This window comes from Hemicordylus capensis, chromosome 5 (genome assembly GCF_027244095.1).
Source record: "Hemicordylus capensis ecotype Gifberg chromosome 5, rHemCap1.1.pri, whole genome shotgun sequence".
In the NCBI taxonomy this organism is placed as follows: Eukaryota; Metazoa; Chordata; class Lepidosauria; order Squamata; family Cordylidae; genus Hemicordylus; species Hemicordylus capensis.
This window is the reverse complement of record NC_069661.1, coordinates 149,163,346-149,181,874: the sequence shown is the minus strand read 5'-3', so window position 1 is coordinate 149,181,874 and position 18,529 is coordinate 149,163,346. Positions and strand designations below refer to the sequence as shown.

The 18,529-nt window shown below is 40.5% G+C and overlaps 1 protein-coding gene across 3 annotated transcripts in view; it reads left to right on the top strand.

Moving 5' to 3' along the window:
* RSBN1L (round spermatid basic protein 1 like) overlaps positions 1-14,010 on the top strand; it is a 65,850-nt gene extending 51,840 nt beyond the window's left edge. For all 3 annotated transcript variants that reach the window (XM_053256435.1, XM_053256434.1, XM_053256436.1), the window contains 5 exons: positions 6,729-6,866; positions 7,557-7,699; positions 9,321-9,488; positions 12,697-12,805; positions 12,894-14,010. In XM_053256435.1, the coding sequence (XP_053112410.1) occupies positions 6,729-6,866; positions 7,557-7,699; positions 9,321-9,488; positions 12,697-12,805; positions 12,894-13,541 (1,206 nt within the window). In that variant the 3' untranslated portion in view covers positions 13,542-14,010. The remainder of the gene's footprint in view (positions 1-6,728; positions 6,867-7,556; positions 7,700-9,320; positions 9,489-12,696; positions 12,806-12,893) is intronic.
* The last annotated feature ends 4,519 nt before the right edge of the window (positions 14,011-18,529 follow it).

Genomic DNA, 18,529 nt, shown 5'->3' with positions numbered 1-18,529 from the left:
GTTGAAATTCTCTGCAGCTTTTGTTTTAGCAAATTGTTTACATAATTGCAGGGAGTGAACATGTTTTCAAGCAAATTGGGAGAATCTGAAGCTATCTCTTGTGATAGGAATCTGTTCACTAGCTTTAAGCCAAACATGTTTTGGAAATAATGTAAGACCTTCCTACTTGAATGGGTATTTGGTGGCTGAGATGAGTTAGTTAGCTAGCTAGCTAGCTATCAGATTTATACCCCGCCCAAACGTGCGTCTCTGGGCAGCTAACAACAATTAAAACATATATAAAAGTTAAAATAGTTCAACATATAATCAACACATATAAAAGTTAAAACAATACAATAAAAAGCATAAAATTAAACAAATAGTATTTTTTAAAAACCTGAGAAAGCTTGGGTAAAAAAATGGGTTTTCAAATGTTTTTTTAAAATTGCCAGAGATGGGGAGGTTCATAACTCAGCAGGGAGCACATTCCACAATCTTGGGGCAGCAACCGAGAAAGCCCATATCTCTGTGACCAACAAACAACTTGGCAGTAACTGGAGACGGACCTCCTCAGATGACTTCAATGGGTTCGTAGCGAAGAAGATGCTCCCTTAAATACCCAGGACTTAAGCCGTTTAGGACTTTATAAGTTATAACTAGCACTTTGTATTTTCCCCGGAAACCTATTGGCACCAGTGTAGCTCCATCAACAAGGGAGTAATGTGGTCTCTGAGATGACCCAGAGACCAACCTGGCTGCCGCATTCTGAACCAACTGAAGTTTCCGGACTACGTACAGAGGCAGCCCCACGTAGAGTGCATTACAGAAGTCAAGTCTGGAAGTTACCAACAGATGTACCACTGTTTTGAGGTCATTGACCTTGAGAAACGGGTGCAGCTAGCGTATCAGCCAAAGCTGATAGAAAGCACCCTTGGCCACCGCCTCAACCTGAGAAACCAAGGAGAGCTGTGGATCCAGGAGTACTCCCAGACTGCGAACCTGTTCCTTTTGGGGAAGTGTGACCCCATCCATAACAGGTAGATCAAAATCATCTCTAGAGTTCTGACTCCGCACAAAAAGTATCTCTGTCTTATCTGGATTCAGCTTCAGTTTATTCTCCTTCATCCAGCCAGCTTCCAGGCAGGCATTTAAGGAGGATATGGCATCTCCTGAAGAAGTTGACATGGAGAAGTAGATCTGGGTGTCATCAGCATACTGATAACACCCAGCTCCAAATCCCCTGATGATCTCTCCCAGCAGTTTCATGAAGATATTAAAAAGCATTGGAGAGAGTATGGAGCCTTGAGGGACACTATACTTAAGCTCAGATTTTGAAGAGCAACAATCTCCAATCAACACCATCTGGAATCTGTCTGAGGGGTAGGAGCGGAACCACTGTAAAACAGTGCCTCCCAACCCCCTCAGACGTTCGAGAAGGATACTATGGTCGATAGTATTGAAAGCTGCTGAGAGATCCAAAAGGACCAACATAGTCACACTTCCTCTGTCAATTCCCTATTGGAGATCATCCATCAGGCCGACCAAGGCAGTCTCCACCTCATAGCCCACCCCAAAACCAGTTTGAAATGGGTCTAGATAATCAGTTTCCTCCAAGACCACCTGGAACTGAGAGGCCACCACCCTCTCAATTATATTGCCCAGCCACGGGAGGTTGGAAACAGGCCTATAATTGCTCAACTCTGAGGGATCTAATGCAGGCTTCTTTAGAAGAGGTCTAATAATTGCCTCTTTAAGACAAGGAGGCATCCTGCCATCCCTCAGAGAAGCGTTTATGATTTCTACCAGGCCGCCTACAACAGTCTCCCTGCTAGACAGAACTAGCCATCTTGGACAAGGGCCAAGAGAACAAGTGGTAGGCCTCACTGCTCCAAGCAGCTTGTCCAAATCCTCAGGAGTAACAAACTGAAACCGATCCATTCGAATCACATAAGAGGAATTGTTGGACACCTCCAGTTCAGACATCAGATTAATTGTGGAATCTCCATCTAGGTCGGTCCGAATCCGAGAGATCTTGTCTGCGAAAAATTCATCAAACACACCACAGCGGGTGACTGATGCTTCCAAATTCTGGTTCAGGGGAGGGGGGGGCAGATACTAGCCGCCTCACAACTCTTGACAACTCTGCCAGACATGAACTCACAGAAACAATATACGGGCAGAAACGAATTGCTTCTTTGCCACACGTATTACCAGAACATAGATCTTTTGATGTGCTCTATGTCGTAATCTGTCGGATTCGAGTTGAGTCTTTCTCCACTTGTGCTCCAGTTGCCTACCTTGCCGGTTCAGCCCCCGTAACTCTTCCGTATACCAAGGGACCAATTTTGAAGCGGGTCGGAGGGGACGCTTAGGAGCAATTGTGTCTACTGCCATGGTGAGCAAGTTCCAATTCTCAACCAGGGCGTCAACAGGATCACCAGCAAAACCAACATTGAATCCTTCCAAGGCTTCTTGGAATCCTACTGGATCCAATAACCTCTTTGGGCGGACCATTCTAATAGGCCCCTCACCCCTGCGGAGGTGGAAGGTGGCTGTAATCCCAACCTTAACCAGATGGTGGTCCGTCCATGACAATAGGGAGATCACAGGAGTCCCCACCCACGGAACACCACCCTGATAAGAGTAAAAGACCAAATCAAGCGTGTGACCTGCGATGTGCGTTGGTCCAGAGGATAGGCCCATAGTTGTCATGGCTGCTAAGAACTCCTGAGCTGCCCCAGACAAATTGGTTCAGAAACGAACATTGAAGTCCCCCCAGCACCAAAAGTCTGTGAGACTCCAACGCAAGTCCCGCGACCAAGTCCATGAGCTCAGTCAGGGACTCAGTTCGGCAGCGGGGCGATCGGTACACCAACAGAAGTCCCAATCTATCTCTGGTCCCCAAACTTAAGTACACACATTCAATATGGTCTGATACCCTAACAGGGACCCTGGTAAGGGAGATGTCATCCTTATAGACCACATCCACTCCACCTCCCCGCCCATGTCCTTTCACCTGCTCCTCTACAGAATATCCTGGAGAGAGAAGCTAGGACCAAAGTGGACCACTAGCTTCCCCCAACCAAGTCTTAGTAATACATACCAAGTCAGCCCTTTCATCCATAATCAAATCTCGGATGAGGCCTGGCTTATTTTGGACCGACCTGGCATTGCAGAGAGGCAAGGTAAGGCTGTGTGCCGTATGGGTTGTTGGCAATGTTCCCCGAGGTCAAAGAGCTGGCAGGACAGCCGGAAGGGGAGACAGCTATTAAATTTCTGACTGCCTTCCCCTGGAACGGCCTGCTGATCCGCCAATGTTACTTCTTCTATTCCCCACCACCACTGAAATAGCTGCCTCACATTCAGTGAAGGCGCCCCCTGCCTCCCCATCTCCAGGCAAACCCAAACACATTACCCAATCTCAGTAACAAAGCTGGCACCCTTGCCGCTGCAATTCCTCAAACAGCCAAACTGAATAGAGTGCAGCCCTACACCGAAGGCCGGCCCCCTGCAGGCTGGCTGCGCCGCCTGCCTCAGCCGTTCCATTAAATAGCCCCTAGAGTCCTTCCTCTCACAGAGGATCCTGGGTAGGGCTAATGTGATCAGTCAGTGCCTGCAGGTGGTAAACACCGGCACTTGAGGGAAGGGAGGATCCCAATAAGGCAGCAGGATTGTGCTGGGCTTAAGTTGGTCCATCCAGCAAACGGAGGGTGGGGAGGGGCAGCTCTAAGGCTCCCAGCTGTCCAACAGAGGAGGCTTGATAGTAAAAAGCCACAGCTCACCTCCTCCCAGTCTCCCTCCAGAGGAGAGGGAGCAGAAAAGCCTAAGCAGAAGAGCTAATTTTAACAGAAAATAGTAGTCTGTAGGTGTCAAGTAAGAATACGCAGCTCCTTCCAGTATTCTGGTGCATAACATGAAGAACACATAGGGACATAGGACGCTGCCTTATGTAGAGTCAGACCACTGGTCCATCAAGCTCAGCCTTGTACTCTGCACTGATTGGCAATGGCTCTTCGAGACTTCCAGCTCTACTTGGAGGTTGGTTCTGTACAGTTAGAAGATTTTGAAGCCAAATGTTGGAATTCCTTCCCCTGACAGAACCAGAGACAGCCAATAACTGGGGCAATTGCCCCAGGTAGTATGGTGGGAGGTACGGGGAGACTCGGTGAGTTGGGGAAATGGTGCAAGTTGTCTGGAGGGGCACGCAGAGTCTGATGTAAGAGAGGCTGGGGACAAGTGCAAGGAGACTTAGAAAAAGCACAGTGGTGTGGGGGGAATGTAGTTTCTCCCAGAACTTCTCCTATGGGGAAAGCTCTGGTAAGAACCACAGTACATTATCCAGCCTCCTTTTCACTTTTCCCCAGCCCCTCCCACATCAGTCACCACCCGCACAGCCTCCCCCACACGGGTGCTGTGTTGAGCTTTAAATAACTTCCATGCCCAGCATACTACTTGGGGCAACTGCCTCATGTTAGACTGCCGCCTTGTGGTGGGGGAAGGGAATTCCAACATCGGGCTTCTGAATCTTGTGACTGCACAGACCTGCTGGAGATGTCAGTGAGTGAATATGTATATAAGTATATATAATATATATACTGAGATTATTTTTGTTGCAAAAGCAATTGTTTGGGAAGGATCAAGAAGTTTGTTTCAACAATATAGCCCACATAGCAATGTGGAAAGCTTTTATTATCTTGTAAATCTGAAATTCAAGTGGTAATAATTGAGAGCAATTGCTTCATTTAAAAGGCTTTTGTTCAGTATTGCTTTTAAACTGTACTTAATGAATATTCATCGCAGATTACTTGTAAATTTACTAGATAAATTATATAGTTTCATAATTTAAGGATTTGCCCCTGTGGAATGGGTGCCGTAGAAACTACCCCTCATGTTGTTTTGTATTGTAAATTTTATAGTGGTGCTCGTTTAAAACTAATTACTCCTCTTTTGGAGAAGTTTCCAGGTCACTCTGATGAACTTTATTTAGAATTTTTGTTATCTAACTTTTGTAAAGAGACCATTTTCAATGTGGCCAGGTTTTGCTACATTGGTTGTATTATACACTCTAGTCTTATGTACAGTCTGATCTACGATCGTAATAAAGTTTAGAAGCTAGTTTCATGGTTAATGTTAATCTCTTTTGTCTAAGATGTTATATAATTCCTTGCAAAGTTTAATATACTACTTGACTGCTTAGACTCTGGATCTCTCAGATGCCAAAATAATGGCATAGCTTCTTGTATATCTCTGCATTCTTGTTTGCACATTTATTCCTTTGACAAAACAGCAAGACACTTTGTTTTCTAAAAGAATGAGTAGTAAAAAGTCATCTTCCTTAGTCTGAGTTGGTATTGCTTATGTTTGACTGTAATGTGTTGCATTTGTATCTTTAAATGTCCATGGTGTGACTAGTTGTAGGCAATAACCTTTTCAACTTTTGTGTGCTTTAAAATATTCAAAGATTTAAGCTAAACATTTTCGGATAGCTTCATGTATCTAAATTCTGTACATCTAATCTTTCCTGTGGAAATACTGGACTACAAACTTTAAACGGTAGATTATTATATTAAAGCTGGTTGGCAGGAGCTTATGTGAAAGAAGCTTATTTATATAAATTTGGCAATTGTGTGTATTTGAGAGTAAAAGCTGTTATTACTCAGTATGGTGTGAACTTGATCCCATCTGAAACTGACAGATTGGTCATTAATGGAATGAGGGAACTATAGGCTTGCATGTTTGCTTTCTCCCTATTGTGCACAGGAGGAAGAAATTTTTACGTCTTACAACTGAACTGTGGTTTTTGGACTAAACCAATATAAAGCCATGGTTTGATATCCAGATTTGTTGTACATCTATTTGGTCCGCAAACCTTAGTTTCACAACTACAATGAGAACAAACCTGATGTTGAACCACAGTCTGATCTTGGTTTGATATCCTAGTTTAAGTGAAAGCAAAAGGTTTCATTCTCCCTCTTGTATGTGAGACAAGAGCTGGGGAGAGTGCACAAGCTTGTAATTCTGTTACGTGTGTTCATGTAGCACTACAATATGATTTAGCATTATTCTGAATCTGACCATAGAGTACTTGGATACAGCATTTGCTGCTTTTTCTTCCCTAATAGGAAAAGCAAGTTCAAGTTAATGTACACCATTCAATTGTTACTCTTAATCTCTTGTCCAGCCTTTTCTACTGCTGTCATCAAATTTCTAGATAGTTTTAGACTATATTATATGGACTTGCTTTTCAAGTAATAGCTTTTTCAAGATATTGTGTGAAATGAATAGTGGTTATTGTAAAGAATTAAACTTGCCAACGTGAAATAAGTTCATGTTTTCTCTCTCCCTCCCACCTACCCCCCCCCCTTCTGTTATGTCTCTTCCTGGAGAGAGGATTGAAGGTCAAATATTTTCCATTCTCTCTTCCAGCTGAATTTCAGCATCATTTTAAAATACAGCTATTTATTGCACATAAGGTGTCTTTTTTCAGATTTTTGTTCGCTTTTACTTGCCATTTTTCACTTAACTTCCATCATCTAATATATTGTGTATTTTTTCCTGTTTGTAATCTTTACATTTAATTGTGAATTTTTATTTATGCATTTGAATAGCAGTACTTTTTTAGTACTGTGAGAAGCACATTGACTTAAAAAGTGTGTGTATTTCAAACAGGTTTGTTTGAATTTAAAATAGTTTGGTAAATAATTTTGGGTACAAAGTAACTGACACTATTTTACGTGGTTTGCTTTCAGGTAAAAAGAACATATTCCCATGGTACATATAGAGCTGGCCCAATGAGACAAATCAGCTTGGTTGGAGCAGTGGATGAGGAAGTGGGGGACTACTTTCCCGACTTCCTTGATATGCTGGAAGATTCACCTTTCTTAAAAGTAAGAAGGAAAAGGAAACACAGCTATTCTGAGCTGATCGGCTGGGCATTATGACCCCTATGTACTTCTGCATAGTCCATGTCCTCTTGTTTAAAGTAAAAGCCAAAGCTTCAGTATTTAACCATCACATTTCTAATACTCATGTTTGCAAAGATTAGTTCCAAAATCTGGTGGCAAAAACTGGTAAATGATTATCATGAACAAGAAGGCAAGTAAACAAATGATTGTTCCTTCAGCTTTCATGTTCCACATCCATAATTCAAGAGCTAATTCAGTTTCTTCATGCTTCTTCTTCTTAATTTCAGAATAAGGTTGTAGTCCAATGTACAGTTTTTCAGGTAAAATGGAAAGAACTGGTATATTTTTGCTTAAGCACACGGAGTGCTTAAATTGAGTCAGTCTACTCTAGAAATATGCCTCTTTGAGGTGCCCATGAATATTACTTGAAAATCTTGTTTTAATACACAAGTCAAATTGTGGCCCTGCACTCAAGTTGTCCACTTCTATTTTGTGATAAGTCCATTAATTACAAAATTACAAGTTTAACACACACCCACACCCCAATATCTATACGTTTTCTCTCCATTCACTCCACGGTTAACAGGAAGATGTTCATTTTGTCAGATAATATCTAAAGTAGTGCTTGGAAATCAATTTTCTTTAAAAAACCCAAAAACATTTTCTTTTTAGTGTACTTTGCCATGGGGGACACTTTCTAGTCTGAAATTAGAAAGTCGTAAAGATAGTGATGATGGTCCAATCATGTGGGTACGTCCCGGAGAACAAATGATCCCTGTGGCAGACATGCCAAAGTCACCTTTCAAAAGGAAAAGGTATGTTGAATTGTCTGGCTTGTTAAATACCAGACTACAGTCTGTCATAATCTTTGTTCCTCTTTCCCCCACTTCATATAGAAAAATGCTGTGCTTCCAAAGTATCTTAAGAAGTTTGCTACAAGATAAACAAATGTTTTGGTTTTCAATATATTCATTAGAAGAATATGGTTTAAGCATGTGGTAATGGGCAAGAATGGCAGGTTTGTTTTTCTGGATGGGTAGAACTGTCTTTCAGGCTCTTTAGATCACACTGTTTGCTTGACTCAGGCACTGGAATAACAAGCTGAATGGCAATGTGGGGCTCTGATTCAGCCAGTGTTTATATATGAAACAATGAACTTTAGGTGTTTGTGAAAGAAAGAAATCTCACTTCTTCCCATCTAGAGAGGAGGGTATGATTGCAGAGAGATATTTGTGGCAAACTGGATACCTGCATCTAGTCTACTGCCAGTCACTTCTGCGATCTTGTCAGAGAGTGGAGAAGCTCCATTTGTCTTGGTGAAAGTTAAAAAAGGAGAGTTTGTGTGAGGAGAAGGATTATGAAAACTGATAACACAAAGGCCTGCATGTTAAATAGGCTTAGGAGGGCTCCTTCACTGGCAAGGAGGCAGTTAACATGCTGTGCTTAAGGCTGCACAAACCTCAGGGATATATTCTTGGCAACAAAAAGTGCTTTTGAGGAAAAGAGTTAGAAGTCAAAATCACATGTTTACTCCCACTTCCCTGCGCATTGTGAGGCATGCCTTGAGTGCAGTGAATTTACTGGCCCTTTGTCTGGGGGGTGGGGTGGGTGGGATGACTGCCTAACATATGAATCAAATGACCAAGATCTATGGCAATGTATGTGTGTATGATTTTTGTGTGTTACAGAAAATGGATGAGGTTCTGAAGGATTATGATGGTGGGGGAGAGGACTTTGCTTGTATGCTAGTAAGCAGTTTAAGAGGATAAAAATGGAGATTTGGGGCAAATAAGCAAGGAAATAGGTCTTTAGTCATAGAAATTAAGTTTAATTCTGCTCTAGAAATAGCAGACTTAAGGAGGTCTTCAAATACTGTATTCTCTTTTTAAATGCCTGTGACATGTTTTGGCATTTTGGGGGAAATGTATGGTTTCTCTGCTTTAATGTCAGATGTCAACATCTGCATGCCACGGTTTAATTATATTACAGTGTCTAGATGTTGTTTGTCTTTTGATGACTGGCAGACTTAGCACAGAGTTTTAGAGCTCCTTTCTTTGATATATATGTACTGGCCATTTTGTGGAGGCCTAGTTCAGGGACACAAATAGTTGTGTAAATTGAGTAAACTTGAGTCTAATAGGTATGGGTGTTTTCTTAGTGCTGTCTTTGTTTTTATGTTTTCCCCTGTAGTGTTCATGTATGGAGAGTAAAAATAGGTATAGTATATTTATATCTAGATATGACTTATCAAACAGGTATTTTTGGAAGAAATGTAAAAAAATGAATGCACACTCTTAGTTTGAATGGTTTTATTTTATCACTTCATAAAAACTAAATCAGTGCCTCTCATATTGGCGAGTATTCCTTTTTCATTGCATAACAAAATTGGATATGATGGAAACTATTCTAAGAAAAACTTGATTCTCTCTTTTACAGAACTACCAATGAAATAAAAAACCTGCAGTACCTACCTCGTACTAGTGAGCCTCGTGAAATGCTTTTTGAAGATAGGACACGAGCCCATGCAGATCACATAGGACAAGGTTTTGAACGACAGACTACAGCTGCTGTAGGAGTATTAAAGGCAGTGCATTGTGGAGAGTGGTATGTATTTACCACTTGATTCAGCATCTGAAAAATTACCTGCATGAATTCCCAATAGTTATTCTACAGAACCACTGACTAAAAGAGGCTGAAGGGTGGTGGGACAGGTCTCTGCTACTACTCTCATCTGTACATTGTTCTTTTCTCATATCCAGAGAGGTCAGATTTAGCCCCCAGGTCATCAGTAATCCCTAATGGAGGGAGTCAGAGTACCTAATGATAAATGTTAATCATCATGCCCTTGTCTTAACATAGCAAAAAAAAAAAAAAAAACAACCCCACCCCTATTCTCTACAAGCATTTTGATACAAAACTGCTTAAGGGAGTATAAGAAAAGAAAAGAGTACACCTTTTTTCTTTAACTCTTGCTAAGGGCTTTAGATGGTGGTGTTAATTTTCACAAGATTATACAGAAGAATGTTTAATGTTTGTGGATTGTCAATGTCATCGTGGACCCATGAACTTAAAGGTACTTTGGGTAAAATCTAATGTTGATCTGTGTCGTAAAAAATAAAATAGGTAGCTCTGTAAAATAACTCACTGCTTTTTTTAGATGTTATATTATCTCATTAGCCATGTGAGCGTAAGCTGCTGGCTGCTGTTCATCTCCTTACTCCTACCTTTTATCCTGTAATATGTGAATAATCCAAATTCTGGATCCAGTGCATCACTATCAAAGCTGTGTTGGCACAGGTGATGATAAGTGCTATGCTACTGATCTAAGATAATAGTAGACCTTAATCCTCTCAGGCAGAGTAGAAATGGGAAGGATTTCTCTAACCTAAGGTACACTTTTCTTCCATGTTGAGCTTTAGTCTAGTCTATTTATGGAATCTGTTTAGGAAGATTATTTACAGTTATAGAGTTTGGGTGACGTTCTGTTTCTTCATTTGGCTGAGTTGAACATCTTTAAGTGGAAAATGCAAATGAATTTTTAAGACGACATTATGATAGCTGGGAACAATTGTGGAGCATTGGTCTAGCTGCTGGAAACTAACCTGAACTCTTTTGGGGAAATGTAGCAATTGTAACTGGGCTCTTTTTTTAAAAAAATAAATGAATCCAGCCTTTTTCTCTTTGTCTTTAATTTATAGAAATGAAATCTTGGGGGGGGGGGGGGGAGTGGTCAAAGTATAGTGGTTCAAGCCAGAATTTAGTGACCTAGAGAATGTTGTTCATCTATAAACAGGCCATAAGCTTAAGCTGTATATTCTAGACAAGGAACTTCAAGCTCTGTAATATGTAGTTTAGTTAAATCTGCATATTGATGTAGTCTTGAGGATGCAAATTAGTGGGCAGAACACCAGGATTTGCCAGACTATCCTGTGGTATATATGAGTTGCTACTTGTTAGGCACATGCTCAGTTTGGTATGGATGTGTGCCACACACTACTGCACATGTTCAGTTAACATGCTGATAAATAACATGCTGACCATATTGAATATGTGTACTTAAGTTTGGGGAGCAGGGATAGATTGGGACTGTTGGTGTACTGCTCGTTCTGCTGCTCAACAGAGTCTCTTACTGGGCTGATGGACTTGGTCTCAGGCTTGGTGTTGGGTTCCCCCAGGCTTGTGGTGGTGGGGGACTTAAATATTCATTTTGGGACCAATCTGTCCAGTGCAGTTCAGGAGCTCATGGCAGCCATGACAACTATGGGCCTATCTCAAATGGTCTCAGGACCAACCAGTGTTCCCTCTAACAAGGATTCCCAGATGCTGTTGACTACAACTCCCAGTTTATGCTGGTCTCTGACCATAATAAAGGTTGTGGTTGGTTGATTGATTGATACAAATCCCAGCATCCCCAGCTGCAATAGCCCTTCCTTTGGGATTATGGGAGTTGTAGTCAACAACATCTAGGAATCCTTGTTGGAGGAAACACTGGGCCTATGCGCATTGCTGGCCACACACTTGATTTGGTCTTTTACTCTGATCAGGGTGGTGTTCCGTGGGTGGGGGACTCCTGTGATTTCCCCATTGTCATGGACAGACCACCATCTGGTTAAGGTTGGACTCACAATCAGCTCCCACCTTCGCAGGGGTGAGAGGCCTATTAGGATGGTACACCTGAGAAGGTTATTGGATCCAATAGGATTCCAAGAAGTCTTGGAGGGATTTATTTTTGGCTTTGCCGGTGATCCTGTTGATGCTCCAGTGGTTGTGAATCGCCCTGAGCCATTTTGGAAGGGCAGTATATAAATCTAATAAATAAATAATAAATAAAGCAAGAGACATTTGTACACACTGCCCAAACTTAATGTTGGGGGAAAACAAAGAGAGGATCTATGCATCAATTATTTTATTGTCTGACTACAGTATGAGAGGGATCATATGATACTGGGTTTTGGGGAGGAAGGTGACTGGATATAAAATTGTATCTGTTTAGGGAAGAGCAGCAATTGAGGCAGTGTGCTTCAGGTTCCTCAGAGCACAAATAAGGACAAGTAGAAATTCCATCACTACTTCAACAATATGTGAACTCCTTCTTTCTGTCTCCTACTGCAAGCAAAGGCTAAGAAGCAGTTTAAGTTCTATGTTCTCCAACTTGAAAACAGATAACTCACCTCACAAGGATACCTGAAATGTGGTGCCTTGTAGAGTACATGTTTTCTAATCCAGTTTGTGGACCTATCCCAGATTTATCATAAGGGCAACTGTTTTCACTTGTCATAACAGAGCCAGAATATGAAGCTGTATTTAGTATGCATAAAAAATAGTTTACACAAGACTGTACCATTTCAAGTCATGACTCATAAAAGTATCTTTGGCTTGTTCTGGGCTGCTTTTCAACAAGAACAACAAAAGCTGCTCAAAATGGTTTGCATAGCAAAAGGTTTGAAAATGGCTCCCTGTTCCAAAAGGGTTAACAATCTTTATATTTGTGTGTGTGTGGGTGGTATTATATATTTGTGTGTGTGTACACACACACCAGCAACAACCACTAGAGAGAGGCTGTGTCATGCTGAATTGAAGACAGTTACTCTCCCCCTGTTAAATATGAGAATACCTTAAAAACAGGCTTCCTGCCCAGTTTTGAATGGAACAATTTCTTAGTACCATTTTATCTGGGTGCTCTGTATGGAATGTGTCAAAAGTGAAAAATAATTCTCATGTATTTTGTTTGCTTTTTTATGTGTTTACAAATATTTGCAGAGCAGCAGTCAGTTTACTAATTTTAACTGAACTTTCCTCCCACCCTATATAGGCCTGAACAACCTCGTATAACCAAAGATGTAATTTGCTTTCATGCGGAGGATTTCTTAGAGGTGGTTCAACGAATGCAATTAGATCTGCATGAACCTCCACTTTCACAGGTAATTGTTTCAATAAACTGACAGTCTTTGACCGAGAATTGTCATACTTTAGAAAATAATCCATAATGTTCTTTTTCTTTCTTCCTAGTGTGTCCAGTGGGTTGACGATGCAAAACTTAACCAGTTACGAAGGGAAGGCATTCGATATGCCAGAATTCAGTTGTACGAGAATGATATTTATTTTATTCCAAGGAATGTTGTGCACCAATTTAAGACAGTTTCAGCTGTGTGCAGTTTGGCTTGGCATGTTCGGCTCAAGCTGTACCACTCAGAGGGAGAAAATCAAAGCATCCATGAAAAAGGCCCACCAACAGAGCCTGCTTCTGTAGTTCTAGGACTTCAAGCTGACAATGTAATCCATTCAGCATACAAAAATTCCTCTGAAGACACCAAATTTTTAGGCAGCCTGCAAACTAAATGTATAAAACAGGAATTTTCACGCACACAACATGAACCCACTGCATCTCACCGAAGTAAAGAGGAACCATTTACTGTTAATCTTCCTGAAAAGACAATGGCACCAAATCCTATGGAATGTCAGAATGTTAAAGTACAGCTGGATCATGTTCAATTGACAGGATGTAAGTTTGAAACTGACTCTGAATTTGAACCTGATGACAAAGACTCACAAGACAGCTTGTGCCTTGGGAGTCTTGTGAATCTAGAGGATACAAGACAAAGTGGTTCAGCATATCCAAGTCTGCATGGCAAACAAGAAGATGACTTTTTGTGTTGAAGTTGCTGTATATATGTGTTTTTAAATTCCTTTTTAAACATAATGACATAATAATGTAAAGATGCTTAAATTGTGTGAGGCAAGTTTGTTACTTGTCCTCACATCTGTTACAGAAAATAGTTTATGTAGCTTTGTAACATTCCTCAGTGCCTGTCCATAACTGTGAAAGTATCAAAGCACTTAGGGCCAGATGCACTGTAAACACTGCAGGTGTAACATAAAGAAGTCTTTAAATATGAGTTGTAGGTTTTAGAGTAGAGCTGACATTTAACATATATTTTTTGTAAGATGAGCCAGAATTCTTTTTGACAATTCCAGGCTTTTCCATAGAGCTTATTTATACCAATTTTTTTTCTTTTTAATGTCAGCACTGTAGTGTACATAGCTTTTTTTTAAAAAAAGAAAAATCTTTTTAGTGTGATTTATATTGAAATGTGAGCCACTTAATAAAGGTTCATAATAACAACAATGGGTTTTATTTTTTGGTCCCTTAAAAAAAAAAATCAAAACTTGTAAGCTAATTTTCTAAATGCTCAGTTTTGCAAGAAGGTGAATATTCCTGTATGATGGAAAGCATCATGTAGACACTCAAGTAATCATAATGTTGAATTTTCACAGAATCTCACTTTGGGTACATGTAGAGATGTGGAGGCCTGCAAAAACACCAGTGTTTTTCCCCAGGGGGAAAACTTGCCCCAGTTTTTTGCAGGCCTCCACATTTCTAGATACATGAGTGTTTGAAAGTGAGTTTGGATGAGTAGTTCATATGGTGGTTAAACGTGTGGCGAACTATTCTCTTGTACCTTGCATTGTCAGGTACTTTGTTCACAAGGCTTTAATTGTGCTGAAGTCCATGAAGGCCAAAAGCATAGAGGTAAACTTGGATTTTGAAATTTTGAAGAAGCATGGTACAAAATCTTACATTCATCATGATATACATTTTAAAGCACCTGTATATAACTAGAAGACTCCTTGCCTGAATGCATGAGCCAAAAGTTTAGCGTGTAGAGAGAGAAATGTTGCTAATTTTAAAGAAGAAGGGACTTCTATTCAACAAATGCCTCTTAATAAGATGAACTAGAATTTGGGTTGGGCTTACATATTCTAGAACAGCCATGTGGTACAGTTTTCCATGGATTATACCACCTAAAAATAAGTGGGGAAATCCTGGGTAGAATTCAAAACTCTTCTGCGTGAGGAAAGCCATCACAATGTGGAGGGATACAGTCCTCATTTGGTTTTCACCCCCACATATAGGGGTTTGAAAATGTGTTAGGTAACTTCCTGAATTCTTTAAATTTTCTGTGTATCTTTTTGAAGTTCTTTAAGGGGTTGGGAGATATTTTGATGCCTTAAAAGCTGGATCTTCTCAATCAACTGGGGGCTGAATATAATCTGCTTGCAAGTACTGAAGCCTGGAGCATCCTCCACTCTTAAGCTCTGCAAGGTGTTCACCTGAACTGGGCTACTTCTTTTCTTTACCTTCTGGATTTGTGCCCTACCTACTTCCCATCTGGCAGCCTTGCTTTTCAGTTACCTATTTCGCAGGGTTGGAGACCAGGTATGAGTATGGAGTGCTTTTCCTTATGATAGGTGCTTTAAAATTATCTTCTCTCCCCCTGCCATCACCCACACCTTTTTCCTTGGATCACAGTTGCAAACCAGTTCGTCTTTCAGCTTTCTGCCTCCCAACGGACTTTTCCAGCCTTTGGCATTCTTCCCTGTATTTTTCTTGACTCGCTTTAGAAATATACAGCTTAGCTTCAAGTGGGAATTCTTGAACATTTGGCATATGCTCATTTTAGTACAATGCATAGTATCCACAGCAGCACTTGTGTGATCCTACAAGGGCAATTCTCCCTTCCCTTTCTCCCTCACTGCTGGTGCCCCCCAAAAGCCATTGCTAATGGCCCAGGGACCTTAATGTCTGATGCTGGGCAGGTCACTGCAGCAAGGAAGTGGGGGAGGAATGGACTCTATTGTCAAAGGTGGCTGGATTCTTAGACATGGTTTTTCAGGGGGCTCCAGCAACTGCCTTGAGGAGGGGCAGGGGGAAATGGCTTGTGCTTGCATCATTGTGGATGCTAGTTATTGAAGCTGCCGTGTTGGCAGATTTTTTTCTGCAATGTCAGTTTAAGCCCAGAATCAGTTGTGTGTGTGCCCCTCTGTAAAATGTCAACATTGCAATAGCACATAAATTAACAGTGTTGATATTGATGCATAGTTGTAATTCATCTCTGTGTGGCCTAAAATTTTCCAGATAGAAATGACTTACATACAAGTTTTTATTAGCATCTTTTAAAAAGTTAATTGGTAACTAGTAATACTGCTTTGTGATTAAAAATAATTCAAACATCAATTTTTAGATTGGGAAGAGTTTCATTTTATGAATGGGGGGGTGATATGGGATAGTGTAGAGCGGGGCTGCACAACTTCAGCCCTTCTACAGATTCCAGGCAGTTGGTCAGTGTGGCTGGAGATGATGGGAGTTGTAGTCCAAAAAGCTGGAGGGCCAAACGTATGCAGACCTGATGTGGACACGTGTATTCTCACAAGTACATCTTGAGGGGAGGTGCTTACTCAGTGACCAATTCTTACTAATATGAGCATTATAATTTTAAGTTGAATCTTTCAACTACATTTCTTTAGTGCCTACTGTAGCATTAGACATCTATTGATAAATTTCGTTGGTACACCATCAAAACAGATGCAAATAAAATAGAAAATTCTCTAATTAAACCTACTTGTTCCTTAACTTCTTTGTAAATTTTTAATCTGATGTGATCTAATCCCACATTCTAGAGTCTGATACTTTATAAATAGCACGTAGTTACTGACACCTTTTTTCATGTACACGTGTTTACAGTTTTACCAGAAAAATATATAGTTCTTCATTTTGTAATTAAGTATGTTTTCCTTTTTAATGGAGTAGTGCTAGACTGGCCAGAAGCAAACTGAAAGTCCTATGCCATTTCTGACACTACCTGTTGCATGTGAAGAAGTGTGCCCCAGGGTATTCTGTGCTGCTGACATAAAATTCTGTGGCATGCTAAAACTTTGTATGCTATACCTTGGTTTTCCATTAAAAGAATAATTCCTGCAGAACAGAGTATGTTGCACTAGTAACTGAGAAATCAGCTTCCTTGAGAAATTGTATAAATATCCCGACTCTCCAAAAAGCATATACAGTAACACCATTGCCAGTATGTGTAACATAGAAGGATGCAATATTTTGTTGCAGCCATTCTGTGGAATTCAGTGCAAATGGTGATTGCCATTATAGGTGGCCTTTGCTATCTGTGGTCCCAGCACCCACAGCTTTGGCTATCTGTGGTCAGGTTTGATAGACCCGACCTCGTTAAATGTGGTTTAAAAAAAAAAAGAAGTCGTCTAAATTCACCTATCTACAGTTCCTGGGTGGCTGAAAATGACTTCCAATGTCATTTCTAGCCGCCATCTTGTGGCTATTTCATCCAAAAACATTTCCCTCATGTTTTGCAAAAAATTGGAGGAATTGAGGGGGGGTTTGGGAGGCATTGCTTGAGAGCATGGTACTACAGTGCTCTATTGCTTTTTATTTCTGCCTCCTCCTTGCTTTTTAGCCCTTTTTTACTTCAAGAAAACTAACTCTCATTCCCATTGACTTGAGGTCTCGTTATCCACAGTTGTAGGCCAGAATGGAACGCATAATGAGGGCACCTGTAGATATTTCTTGCCATAATTTGATTATTTCACTTTCAAATTTTCAAGTATTTTGGATAAGAAGATATAGTGTTGTGTTCTTTCTAAATAATATTTTATAGTTTTAGTAAAATGTAACTTTGCTATTTTGTTAATAGGACTACTTTATTTTTACTTTATTAAAAGCTTTACAATGTTTAAATTTTACCAGCCTTTCACCCAGAGCTGAATTAAAAGGAGGGAAACCCTAAATCACTTTAGTCTGGGGGCTTTTGCCACCTTTCTCCTTTATTGAACTTGACCCATTTGCTTCCCCACTGACATGCAAAGTGGGGTTACCCAAAGAAATTGTATTTGCAGGTTTATCGCAAGCTTTGGTTCAACTGTCATTTTAGTTCCCTTGAAAAAAATAACTCTTTCTCCCCATGAATTTACTGTTTCTCTGTTTTGTGAAACATTCTAGGTAATTTTTGTTCTTCACCTTCTTTCTCTGACCCAGGGCAAAAATACTTTGCAGGAGGTGAGTCTTTGAAACAAGAACCCCCGCTGACTGCTACACCTTGCTTTTTCCTTCTGACTCCGTTGGCCTCTCTATGGGTGTGGGTGCATGTCTATATATTATCACCAAAACAATGAAGTGGTTTTAAAGGGGTTAGCTTGCTCAGTATGCATAGCTTTGTCCCAATCCCAGATTTGTATTCTATAAAAATGTGTTCTTGATTGGAGTTGCAATTCATAAGCCTTCCTGTAGAACTACTGCTATATTGGCTTGAATTGGTTTGGTAGGATTTACGAGATGGGTACATAGGATGTAGACTATATCAGTTGTAAAACTTATTTCACTTCATCCTTCTTGTTTAATATCACGATGGCTCTAATTTTATTGGCTTCCTTGATAATGTAGAGCTTGTAGAAAGATAATATGGAGTATGAATAACTGATTCTCACTAAAATGAACTAAAACTAATTTATCAGTTTGCCTCAAGCAAAGCTAGTAGTGGTTTACCCAAAATTTTCAAATCCTTTCTACTAAAAGTGCTGCTGAATCAGCAGAATCTTAAGAAATGGAATTACAATTCAATAGGTTCTGGGGTCTGCTGCGCTTGTAAGCAGTTTTTTAATACCTACTTTCCTTAAGGAAAGTAAGCTTATGAGATCACCCAAGCTTTCCGTGTCTACGTGTGTCCCTCTATCAACTTTGCAATGCCTGGACCGATTTGAACCAAATTTGCTAGAGCTATAGGGACACTTCAGTGGCATAGTTGCAATAAGATCCCCATCCTATTATGTACAAGCCATATAACAAA